The following is a 12,907-nucleotide window of genomic DNA, read 5'->3' as shown; positions in this document are numbered from 1 at the left end:
ATCTAGTCCAACCCCCCCTGCCAGAGCAGGGCCCCCTAGAGTACATCGCCTAGGAACATGTCCAGGTGGGTTTTGAATGTCTCCAGTGAAGGAGACTCCACAACCCCCCTGGGCAGCCTGTTCCAGGGCTCCGTCACCCTTACAGTAAAAAAATTTTTTCTGATATTCAACTTGAACCTCCTATGCTCCAATTTACACCCATTACCCCTTGTCCTATCACTGGTCACCACTGAGAAAAGCCTAACTCCATCTCCCTGACACTCACCCCTTACATATTTGAAAACATTGATGAGGTCACCCCTCAGTCTCCTTTTCTCCAAACTAAAGAGACCCAGCTCCCTCAGCCTTTCCTCATAAGGGAGATGTTCCACTCCCTTAATCATCTCAGTAGCTCTGCGCTGGACTCTTTCAAGCACTTCCCTGTCCTTCTTGAACTGAGGGGCCCAGAACTGGACACAATACTCCAGGTGCGGCCTCCTATTATTGCCCAACTGATTTTGAGCAAGTTCAGGATGCTGCTATGTTCAGTACAATGTAATTGCACATGGGGACATATTACTTGATGTCAGAGTTTATATTTAAATCTATTAGGACCCAACAGTGGAAATCATGTGAAGGTTTTAATAGGTTCTAGTTAAAATAATCATTGGGGTCTATTTTTAATCAGTGGAGACCTGGTGGAGTCCAGGATGTTTTATGTCTTGCTCTATGGGAGATGTGAGTAAGAAGTGCACCCTTAGCAGCATTCCACCTGGAGTACTGTGTCCAGTTCTGGGTCCTCCAACACAAGGACATGGACCTGCTGGAGACCACACATTCAGACTGCAGAGAATGACTCTATTAATAGCAAGTAGGTACCTAGAGTTCCTTATAACTAATTTCTTCTCCTCAGTGGTGTGTGGGTTTTGGGGCTCAAATCTGATGAGATGCTGGGCTGTTGCATCAGTAAGCTCACTGGGTTCAGGTATGCTTTCTCCACCTGTGACAAACACAAGCTCCAGAGCTATCAGCTGTCCAGCACCTTGAAGAAAGAAGTAGGTATTAGTTTTTACCATCTGGCTATTAACATTGCTCATATTTCTCATTAAAAGCAAATGCCAGCAATGGCCATTACTAATTATAACTGATGTTTCTTCATGTTTCAGAACTCCAGTATGGTATTTGCACAATATTTGTTCATCAGTGTCTATCAGTAGAGACCTTCTCTTCATGAATTTAAGAGATTTGGATTTTAGGGCCAGAACATCAGCTCATTTACATGGCTTCATTTATTGGTGAAGTGAGCAAGGTGTTTGCAATGGTTGATAATTTGGCTGCCAGATATTTTAAGTCATATATTAAAATAAAAACAAGCAGCAAATGCACTATTAAAAAAAATTTCCAAAGGAAATACCTGTAATAAAGTGATTAAATAGTCTACAAGTCAAACCTAATGTTACAGAACTCTCAATCACATCACAGGACAAGTAGTAACATTTAAAATGGTTTGGCTGGTTTTATTAGCTAATCCAAAGAATGCCAATTGATACAACAGCCTAAGAAGTGAATTGCAAATGACTACAGGTGTTCTTTTCTGCTACTTGATGCTATTTCACACCTGGAGTTTTGGCTACAGAGGGTTAAGAGCTCAGTGCTTTCTGAATCCCATGTATTTCATGCACTGGGATAAAAGTGCAATAATAAAAACATTTAGCATTTAACCCCATCAGGGGACAAAGTACTTTCTTAATACAGAGACATAAAATTTGACCATCACTTCAAGCCACCAACCAGCACTCACACCTTGACTACATTAAAACAGTCTCTGGAAGGTGTTAGAAACAAACCTGTGATGGTAACATCAGTGACTTGGCAATTGTCACAAGCAATGCTGTATGTCTGCTGTGAGACTACTGGAAAAGAAGGGAAAAACACAACCTGAAAGAAAGAAGTGAAATAGCAATGTCTGTAACTGGATTCTCTCCAGGAAGCAGTAAACTTCAACTCATAAGTGTTCACTAAGGTACAGTCCTAGTGATTAGTAATGAAAGCCTACATTTACAACAGAAATATCAAATTCTCTTAAAACTAGAAAGAGATGTTTTCTGGGTCACATGTGTGCATCTGGTTGGTCACAAAGGGCTGTCTTTATAGCCACTGGAGTCATGGGCAGGCTACTGGGTTAGTTACATGACTTGCACCCTCAGATCTCCCTCAGTCACTGAGTGATGCCACTGCTGCCTCTCAAGCTACAACACTGTGAGCAGGGCATCTGCTTTGTGCCCTTGAGCTCCAGCTCAACAGAAACAGTTCAGGGACCACAACCTCTGGCTGTGTAGTGCACACCATGGTTCTTCTATCTGCAGTACATTACCTCCTGCAAGCCCAAGCCATGCTAAACACATCCCCTCTCCCACATGTGCCTGGTTCTGCTGAAACAATGCACCCAGGGAGAAGGAAAGGAGGAGAAATGTTGCTTTTCCTTTATCCACACCTGCATAACCTATACCTCTGATCAACAGCCAGGAGGTACTGGCAAGAGGAAGGGCTGAAGTCTACCTTACTCTCCATATCCCTCTTCTTCTCCTCACAGTGATCCTATAATAGAAGGTGGCCCACATCAGAGATAGGAGCAGTGGCAACCAATAATGCACACCTACTGCAAGATCTTTTTCAGGAAAGCACAGGATTTGTACCTGCTGCTCTACAATGAAAGATTTTTTCCCCCACAAAATGTCATTTTTTTGCCAAGGAAGTTCAGAAAGGAAAAGCTTCTTGGACTTGACACCCCAGCTGGAGAGAAATAACTCCTGTGTTTTCATCTTCTTCTTTTCTCCAATAGGATTGTTTGGATGTGGAAAGTCTGACTTGTCTTTGAGACCCTAAGGAAACTTGAAATTTGCAATGAAAGGCTCACTGGTGAGACTCACAATTGCAATTCTTCCAGCCTAATTGCACAAAAAGATTTGAGCATTTTTGTTCACACAAACCCAAACTCTCAAGGTCCAGCCAAGTTCTTCTAAAATAACCTTGTTTGCTAACATATGTGGTGAAGTACAAATACTTTCTATAGCAGTCAGTACTAACCTCTACTGTTGTACTCTGTCCTGGAGCTAGCTCAAAAAATGCAGGATGAATCCCAAAAGGATCTTGTATCACAAAACCAACAGTGGCAACAGGCTAATATGTTCAAAAAAGAAAGAAAAAAAAAAAAAGGAAAAGGTTAATAAACTACATTCATGGGGTTATTGTTTTAAAAATTGCTACCTAAGCCAGGCAGTATATTAAAACATCAGTGTTCTGATGTTTTGATCTTTCTGTCATTTTTTTCACACATCTCAAAAGTATGTGACTTATATGTATGAGATAATTAGAATGCTTTATAATTACCTTGGTGAAAGCAGGGATGTAGGTGCCATCTCCAAAGACAAGTTATAGATTCAGGAGCCTTAAGTCACAGAGGAGTGGCTGTGCTTCAGCACAGGAGCTGTGTTTGTTTCTCCATGCACATTATTCACCCTGAGCTGGAACTGCATTTCAGGAAGGGAACCTGGCACATCAGCTCCAGCCCATAAAACACTGATCTACCACATCTCCTCTGTTCTATCACTTTGTCCCTGTTATGTGATGGAAAGCTAAAGACAGAGCAGCACTGAAATGGACTGCTGGGGTCTACAGGTGCAGCAAAGTCAGCTGGTGATATCTTTGGTGGGAGAAAGGAGGAAATTAGCTCAAGCAATGCTAGAATTGATTGCATTTATTTTTGCATTAAGGGTTAAGATTAAAATTCAAGCCAATTGTCCTTTCCCTCATCTGTGTCTTGAAGGTCTTTTCCAACCAAGGTAATTTTGTGTTTCTGAGCACAACAATTTCTTCCAGGGGTAAGAGAGAGCACAAGCAGAAGGGATGAACATCCAGGGAGATTGGTCTCAAGGATAAATGTGAAACCCTGAAGGAGTGGGACAATACAGATGTCCCCAGCAAGGTTTTATGAATTCTGTGCTAATATAACCTGACTGGATTAAAGGCCTTCATCTCAGGGCATCCATACCAGATCAGCTCCAGTATATTCCCCTTCTAATCACTCACCCTGAAATTAGGAGGTGGAGAGTCTTTCTTTGGCATTACACAGAACTTCCTAGTGGCAAGTCCCTCATTTCTGCACAAAACCATCATTACTTTTATTGCTCCAACAAGGCAGGAACCACAGTCTATAATGTGAGGCACTGAAATGAGTAACACAGAAAATCAGACTACATAGAGAGTGAAGGTTGGCAGCTGGCAAAGCCAGTTCTTAAATAACTCATTAAAGACAACATTACTGCATATGAAGATGCTGGGTGCTGCAACCCTAAAACTCTTCAAATTATTTCCATTTAAATGTTAAACAGTTTGAGATGCATATTTCTGCATTCATCTTACATATTAATGGTGTTTCCTACTCAAAGGCTCCATTGAATGAGAGCAAAAGGTAAGATGATTTTTTAAAAAGCCAACTGTAACAGGAAAGGTGTGTTTACAAAAAAAATCAAAGCAAGTTTCTGCAAAAGTAATCCTGGTTGTTACAGCTGAGACTAGGTGTCTGAGAGGTGAATCCTGCAGATATGTCATATCCCTATATAACAAGGTAGCATTTCATTAATATTAATTTGTAGCATCAAATATTTACAACTAAATCATCACTCATTAATACTTAGGATTAGTAATTACAGTTAGGAGTCCAGGTACTGACAAGACACAAACCTAGGAAAGTGGCCCCTGCTCATTCCTCTAACACAATGAAAAAAAAAAAAATGAGCTTGATGTGGCTAGAGCAAATAATTGAGAAAAAAAATTGTCAGGATTACATTTTAACTAATAAATCAATTATGAGTGAAACATGAGATAGATATCAAAATGTTGAAACTGCACTGCCAACTTTGTCCACTTTTTTTTGGTGACAGTCAAATGGAAAAACCAAACAATTTTATTAAATGAAAAAAACAAACAAAAATTAGGAATTGGATGTTACTGACATGTTAACACTGGAGGTAGACTTTTAGCTTGGATTGGGATCAGAAGAGGTTCTGACACTTGAGTCTCCACTAGTATACAATCTTCATAATCTCCTAGGCTTTCAGGAATAAATTGGACTGTATACTGGCATGTCATCCCAGGAGCAACCATTCCTCCCTCTCCTGGAAATTTTCCTTGGAAAATAAAATAAAATAAAATATAAGGAATTAAAAAAAAAACCCAAACAACTCCCCAAGTTGGAATATATATTTATGATCACAACTCTCTCTGGAAAGATGCCTGAATTGCCTCTCCATTTTTACCTAAGTTAAGCTGATAAAAAGGAATGACCACAAAACCCCTGTCAGTGTAACCTGAGTTTGCACCTATCTCCCAATGAACTCCATGATTTTTTGTTTGAAATATGAACCTCATAGCTACAGAAAAAAAAAGGTGAGAAGAAACCTAGAGATGTTACCCAGGCTTCCTCTGCCACAAGATGACAAGGTTTACATGAAGGCACCTAACTTCTAAATATTCCTCCAGTGGTGTGACTGGAATACCACAATCTCCTTAGGCAATTTATCCCAGATAAATTATCCCAATTTATCCTACTACTGAAAAGATGTCTCTCTTAGCTTTCTTGTAGTCAAATCCTCCTTGCTCCAACTGAAGTATGTTATTTATTGCCTTTTTCTCCCAATGACTTAAATGGAAACTATGTCTGTTCCTAGAGGAATTCTGAGTAAGACTCAGTCTAGGTACTGAAGAGATGCATTTCAACCTAACTTCAAACAATTTAATGTTAGTCTTCTTGAATTCCTCATTAGACCATTTAAATATGCTTATAAGTTGCATGTGAGTGGTCCCAGAGATATAAATCAACCTTCTATTTCTAAAGAACTGGGAACTATGGACAGCAGAATCAAACAGAATGTCTCTGAAAAATCTTTGTTCATCAGCTACATCTCATGTTTTAACATCTTAGAGCCAGATAAAAGAATCCTTACCTTGCCCAATGGTAAATGCTGAAGTAGAGGGGGGAATAACTCTTAGATGATGACAGGTTGAGGTGATGTTCTGCAGCTCTATGGTCATCTTAATTTAGAAAGAAATAAAATACTCCATTGTATTTATCATCTCACTTGTCATAATGCTTCCAGTTCCCTATTGCTCTGCTAGTGTTGGTTAATTTACCATCACAATTGACCTAAAAGATTTATTTTATTCAATAAAAGCTGAATCAGATACTACCCAAACCAGTAGGAAACTGAATAGTGTTCCTTTTAGTTTTCACTGGTTAGTGTGTTGCTAGTATGTGTAAAAGTGTATTATCATTAAATGCTCATTAAATCAGCATAAAGAAGGATCTCAGACTTCTGATAAACTGCAGAAAGCTGCAAGATTGGGTGAAACTCAGAGATGACACCAGGATATAATGCTTCTCAGTGGTAGAATTTACTCTCTACAAAGAGGTTAAGTTCTCACCTCATAAACCTGTCCAAGTTCATAATCAGAAAACAAAACAACAGGTGGTTTGGCAAGAAACAGAGGAACAAAGGAGGTATCACTGAAAGATAAAAAAAGGGAGACATATCTTACAGACTAGGTCTTTAAATACTGATCAAATGGGAAATTGCAAAATGTATCCTTTAGCAAAACCAAAATGTCATACAGACATATTCTGTGTTTCCTAAGAGACCATAGGGACACTTAGCTTAAAATATCCACATCAAATCCACAATAATGGAGAGCTCAGAGTTGAGCTCTCTGTGTGCTCCAGCTTAGATTCAACAAGCTGTATTCTGCATACCCTTTCTTATCTCCTGTTTTCCTTCTGGCTATGGCTTGTTCCACCTCTTCTTGTGATATGACAAGAGATTTGCCTCCCTGGAGAGCATTAGGTGGGAAAAAACGAGGATTCTTCAAGAAATTCTTCATTCTCTCCAGTTTGGCAAGGTAACCACGTTCTCTTTCTCCCTCTGCTTTGCACTTACTGTCCTTCCAGGGCAGCTTCTGTGAAGCATGAGGTTTCTTGGAAAAAACAAAGACCATGGTGCAAAAATTAAAAAGAGCAATTTTGAGGATGGTGAAAAAGGTAACTGCTCAGGCCTGAAGAGAGCTGCACAGCACTGACAGTTCATACAGAAATACCATGGTTCTCTTTTCTTAAATATACCTTCTTAAATAAAATCAGTACCAGAGACAAACTGATGATGCATTTTTGATGCATATTTTGTTACAGGAACAACAAAAAATCCTACAGTTCTGACAGACTAAGTCAAATAAATCTGTAAAATGTACCTTTTTTGTCTTTTTAGCCCAGTTACTAGAATCTGGAGTTGAAGGAAGAGTTAATGTGCCTAAAGACACACTTGGCAGACTACCAGGTGTTTTCTCCAGGTTTGTAATCCCAGCAGGCATCTGGTTCTGCAAGCCTGAAGCATGATGTTTAAGCCTAAATGTTTCTTTGAGGTAGCCATGTTCTGATTTTCCTGCAATTAAAAAAAAAAATTAATTCTGGAGGAGAAAAACATAAATTACAAACATTTATTCTAAGTACAGATTTATGATTTTAGCCTTGTTCATGGTAAAAATACTCTTTAAATTCTCTAGAGTTTAATTTACACTTATAATTTATTTTGCACAAATGAAGCTTAGTGCTTTAACAAGAAAACTGTAAGAAATACTGATTAAACAAACTATATACAAGTAAGGTTATATTACTCTCAGAAAGCTACCTTAGCCTTACAAGTGAATGGGATTCAGAATGTCCTGGCCAGTTTAAAAAAGATCTGTATGATCTCTGAAATGTTTGGTTTGACTTTACTGAAATATTTTATTTTCTTGTTACTAAAACCTTTTCTTCTTGGCTCATATATGAGTAAAATAAACGAAGTATTCTTGACATTGCCCAAAAGATCTTTCTTTCTGATCTTAATTTGTATATTAAACTGGTATGTTTCCAGAATTGTAAAATTTTAAACCCAAAATGAAGAATACAATTTTATTTCACTGAAAGTAGTTTTTATTTTAGTGTAACCACTTCCCATCTCTGTGTAAAAGATGTATTTGCAGCTTTTATTTAAACTGAATCGAGGCAGCAGTCACAATATAGCTTTTATGTCAGATGGAAAGAACTGTAAACAAATGGACAATCACCATTAGATTTTAAGCACATCTGTAATCATTAATTCTAAATTTACAAGTTTTATTTTTACAGTGCCCTTTTAGTGTACTTTCATGCTTTCAATACTAGATTCCTTTTGCTTTGGCAGAAAAATATAAAAATATACTTATATCTGCTACAACTTCCTATGCTTCAGTTCTTATAGAGTGTTCTAAAAAATACAAGCAATTCTCTGCTTTAAAAGTTACCTTTTGGTGCTCTAGTAACAGGTAATTTATCAGTTATGTAATCATCAGGGCAGGTTAAATGATTTTTTCTGAGAAGTTCATTATCCACAATCCACCTAAAAGAGGATGTCACTGAATAAAACAATACAAAAATTGTGAATAAAACAAATAATAATAAAAAAAAAGCCATTAAAAATGCAAAAGCTCAGCCCCTTAAGATAAACTATCTTGATCAAGCCAAAGTAATGTTTTTATAACTAATCACTGTCAGGTAGGATTTTTAGATAGAGAAACAGTCTGGTATTTTAATCCCAAGACTTGGACATCCATCCACAATTGCAGATTTAGTTCAAAACCTGCTATGCAGCCATCAGAGAAACATTTAATCTCTGTTGCTGCCGAGCATCAAGGTGTGTGTGCTTGTAATAAAGTTAGGTGGCAAGCCATTAATTGCAAATTTAATACCTTGAAAATGACCTGGCTGTTTAGTTTCTTTCACAATCTCTTCACAAAACCCTTCAAAGTTGCTGTACTGATGCCCTAGTGTCTAAAAGCTCAGCAAACCCAGTGTCAGTTCTACCAGGGATTCAGGCAAATTGGTACCATAAGAATGTGCTGGGGAGAAACAGTATTTCCAGAACACTCACCTGAAGGCAATCCCATTTTGTGGAAATCTTCCCCTCCATCTGCCTTCAGCATGTTTAGGACTCTTTCTTCTTCAGCTTTTGCTCGATCCTGGGCCTGAATGATGTTCTCCTCTACCATGTCAGCTTCTGTCAGTCGGGCCTCATACTCAGCAAGGAGCTGCCATGGGCATGAGAGAACGTGGGGAAATCACTGTCAGAAAAGCTGTCACAAGTTATTAAAGGTCCCCTTGCAAGCAAATGTTTTATTTGAGAGGTAAATAGAGATACTCGGGTGAAATATCATTACTTTGCAAGCATAAACTGGCCTTCTATCATTTAACTTCTGCTGAGTAAGAAGCACTGCTCAAGAAAAATGATAAAAGATGAGGAAACTCTCTCAAGGCAAGAGAAATGTCTCTATTTTATTTTCTTTGGGACAGCAACAGATACATCGTATTTTGCCTTGAAGTGTAAGATTATTTTTAAAGTGAATGCTCCCTCCTAGTTACTAGGAAGCTTTCTAAAAATCCAAAACAACCTAATAGTGGAATTTCACTCCTGATACATTATGGATCATTCTGTCCATCGTGATAAGTGCTTTACAAGCACAACTCAAAAAGATAAATCCTGCCTAAAGGAGATTTAAGTTCAAGAGAGAATACAGCAGAGACAAAGAGAAACTGATAGACATTGTTCTTGAGCATCTCCAGCTTAACTGAGCTTTTTTCAGAACTTTCATGTAAAAAGGTTTAACCTTCTGTCTCATTTAATAGAATCAAATGATTAATTTGATAGAATTAAATATTTCAGTTTCATTTTTTTGAGAGAGCAGGGTGCATCTCAGCTAAAATGAGATGCTTCCTCCTGCCCTGCTCATTCTGAGACTCCTTCACTGTCACTTGAATCCAGGACACAATCCCACCCCACACCAAAGTTGGTGCCTAAAATGGTATAGATGGATTGTGTCCTAAAAATGCCTGGTTTGGTGAGTTTTTTTCTTTTTCTGATGATATGGACAGCCCTGGGTGACTAGTTCAGCTGTAACATAACTGTTACAGACATGCACTCTTAGTTAAAATGAACTTTATCCAAGCAGAACTACTCCCATGTATTACTCAGAACATGGTGTGTCCCCCATTCATAGATGACCCAAAAGAAATAAAAAACTTCAGATTTTTCTGTTCTGGTAACCTTTAGGTGGTACTATGGTGCAAAATGGGGACAAACCCTATTGCTCACATCATTCAGCAATAGCCTCTGCTTTTATACACAGACAAAAGCTATCAGAGCAATGATTAAACCAAGAATTTTTGCATTTCTAGTGTTAATTTCATCCAAGATTCTCAAGCAGCATTGCAAACTCACATGGAGTGCCTGTCAGAAGTGCACCACTAAGCTAAGCATGCACAAATAATATTTTTGCAGCATCTGGTTTCAAAAGGCAGCCCAGAAGAATACTTTAGTTTAAGTTAGGAAGCTTAGTACACCAACTGGCAGTGACAGGGGGGAAACCATCAGCCAGTAGAACAGGCATTTAAAGGGTTACTCTGATTTTACTCTGCCTGAAGAGCTGTCCAGAGAAGAGAATATAATAAGAATATATAAAAAAAGGAGCATGTGTCAAATATTAATTTCCGTGGAGTTCTGTGGGGAAAAGCTCAAGTAAATTTCCATGAAAATGTCAGCTCTAGGATACCTCCCTCCTTTTAAATTTTTAAAAAATTTTTATTTCATTTTGGTTTGTTCTATTTTTATTTTATTTTTATCTTATATTTTATTTGACAGAAAGCCTAGAAATCACAAAGCAGCAATGAAAGCTGAACAGAGCTCCAAACTCTGACTTGGTTTCAACTTGTACCTTCTGTAGCTCCTCTGTAAAACTCTCATGATAAGCATCATCCCCTCCTTGGGATTTGATCCAATTTGCCTCCTTCTCCACCCCAAAAACATCCCCAGTGTACAGGTCCTCAAAGGTTCTTGCCAGCAAGTGGGAGATGTCCTGAGGGAAAAATTATTAGGATGTCACTACTTGTGGCCTGAGACAGGACTGGAAGAGACCCCTGGGCAAACAGATGGAAATGGAGGAGCAAAAATGAGGAGAAAGGGCTGGGAAAAGTACCTGGGATGGGCTCTGAAAGGGGACATGATGGGTGTGTGCATGTCAGCACTGGGTGTTGGTGTGGGTGACCAGGGCCAACACCTTTCTCTGTGCACACACAGCCCATGTGTGGTGGTGTCTGGGGGGTGTGCGTGTATGGGGTGTGTGTGAGGCAGAGAAACAGCACTGCACAGGGAGGGGATGTGTGTAACAGTGTGTGCAGGGGTGTGAGGCTGTTTGCACATCTGTGGGGGTATGTGTAGGTGTGGTGTGAGGCAGGGGGTGTAAGGGAGTATCAGGGGTGGGTGTGAGGCTGTTTGTGGGGCTGTATAGTGTGTATGAGTGTGTGTCGCAGTGCGGTGAGGGGTGTGTAGGGGTGACTCTGTGTGTGTGTTTGTGTGAGGCTGTTTGCAGGGGTGTGTGTACAAGCACAAGTGGCGGTGTGCCGAGGGGTGTGTAGGGGTGACTGTGTGTGTGTGTGTGTGTGAGGCTGTTTGCAGGGATGTGTGGACATGTGTGTATGGTCTGAAGCTGGGAGCCAGGGGTGCCTGTAGGGTGTGTGTGTGTGAGCCTGTCTGCAGGGGTGTTACAGTGTGTACAAGTGCGTGTGGCAGTGTGCCAAGGGGTGTGGTGGGAGGTGTGTGTAGGGTGAGTGAGCGTAGGGAGAGTTTGTGTGTAGGGGTGTGTGTGTAGGGGGAATGTCTGTAGGGAGAGTGTGTGTGTGTAGGGGGGATGTGTGTGTAAGAGGTGTGTGTAGGGGTGTGTGTATAGGGTGTGTGTGTGTGTAAGGGGTGTGTGTGTAGGGGGGATGTGTGTGCAAGAGGTGTGTGTAGGGGCGTGTGTCTAGGGTGTGTGTGTGTCTGTAAGGGGTGTGTGTGTAGGGGGGATGTGTGTGTAAGAGGTGTGTGTAGGGGCGTGTGTATAGGGTGTGTGTAAGGGTTGCGTGTGTAGGGGGTGTGTAGAGGGGGGTGTAGGAGGAGTGTTTGTGTAGGGTGTGTGTGTAGGGGGGGGGCATAAGGAGGTGCGTGTGTGTAGGGGTTAGAGCGTGTGTGTCTGTGTGTGTCTGTTTCCCGGGATGTGTGTGTCCGTGTGTCAGGCTGTTCGCAGAGGATATGTGTGTGTGTGTGTATGTGTGTGTGTGTGTGTGTGTGTGTGTGTGTGTGTGTGTGTGTGTGTGTGTGTGTGTGTCCGTACCCCCCCAACCCCTCTCAGTTACCTGTGTGCCGGGGCAGGGGTTCCGCTCAGCCATCCCAAACCGGCGCTGGGTTCGGCCCGGTCCCCCCGGGCTCCCGCCGCAGCGCGGCCGTTGCTGAGCGACCGTGTGGGCGGGAAAGGGCCCGGCCGGGGCGGTGTGCGGGCACCGGGGGCTGAGTGCGGGGACCGGGGCCGGAGTGCGGGCACCCGGGGCTGAGCTCCGTCCCGGGCACCCCCGGAGCGGGATAACGGGGTCAGTTGTCCCCCCAGCACATTCCCCCTCCCCGGGCTCCCTCTCCCCTCCCCGCCATGCGCCTCTAGCCCTGCTCCCTGTATGGGAGGGCTGTAATCAGCACCCTGTGAGACCCCGTGCTCGATTTCCACCCTGCCTGTGTCGGAACAGGTGTTTTTAGCGTTTTAAAGCAGTTCTTTTAAAGGATGAATTAATAATAAAAGAAATAAGATGTTGGCTGGAAACCCTTGAGGGGATTTGAGCTTTCCTGGTTTGCTCCTCTGCAGCCTCAGGTGGAGGCCCTGAGTTGGGCAGCTGAGGGAAGGGGATAAATCCTCTCCCTCTTCCCCATCTGTCACAATCCATCTCTGGGGACAGTGCTCATCCCCGCCACTGCAGCCGAGGGCTGGAAGATGGGGTAATTCA

The 12,907-nt window shown here is 41.3% G+C and overlaps 1 protein-coding gene across 2 annotated transcripts in view; it reads right to left on the bottom strand.

Moving 5' to 3' along the window:
- Positions 1-12,389, bottom strand: part of DLEC1 (DLEC1 cilia and flagella associated protein) — a 40,338-nt gene extending 27,949 nt beyond the window's left edge. Inside the window, exons 1-13 of one of the 2 annotated variants that reach the window (XM_071734621.1) lie at positions 12,272-12,389; positions 10,816-10,956; positions 8,979-9,135; positions 8,353-8,463; positions 7,279-7,469; positions 6,788-7,008; positions 6,463-6,544; positions 5,985-6,072; positions 4,995-5,168; positions 4,069-4,190; positions 3,067-3,159; positions 1,827-1,917; positions 859-1,021 (exon numbers count right to left, since the gene is read on the bottom strand). In XM_071734621.1, coding sequence (XP_071590722.1) covers positions 859-1,021; positions 1,827-1,917; positions 3,067-3,159; positions 4,069-4,190; positions 4,995-5,168; positions 5,985-6,072; positions 6,463-6,544; positions 6,788-7,008; positions 7,279-7,469; positions 8,353-8,463; positions 8,979-9,135; positions 10,816-10,956; positions 12,272-12,304 — 1,667 coding nt within the window. In that variant the 5' untranslated portion in view covers positions 12,305-12,389. Of the gene's footprint in view, positions 1-858; positions 1,022-1,826; positions 1,918-3,066; positions 3,160-4,068; positions 4,206-4,994; positions 5,169-5,984; positions 6,073-6,462; positions 6,545-6,787; positions 7,009-7,278; positions 7,470-8,352; positions 8,464-8,978; positions 9,136-10,815; positions 10,957-12,271 lie in introns of both variants that reach the window. The other variant, XM_071734620.1, reaches the window with a different exon arrangement.
- Between the last annotated feature and the right edge of the window lie 518 nt (positions 12,390-12,907).

Source organism: Heliangelus exortis, chromosome 2, assembly GCF_036169615.1.
Source record: "Heliangelus exortis chromosome 2, bHelExo1.hap1, whole genome shotgun sequence".
In the NCBI taxonomy this organism is placed as follows: Eukaryota; Metazoa; Chordata; class Aves; order Apodiformes; family Trochilidae; genus Heliangelus; species Heliangelus exortis.
Note: the sequence above shows the minus strand (reverse complement) of the source record. Positions and strands in the feature narration are given on the sequence as shown.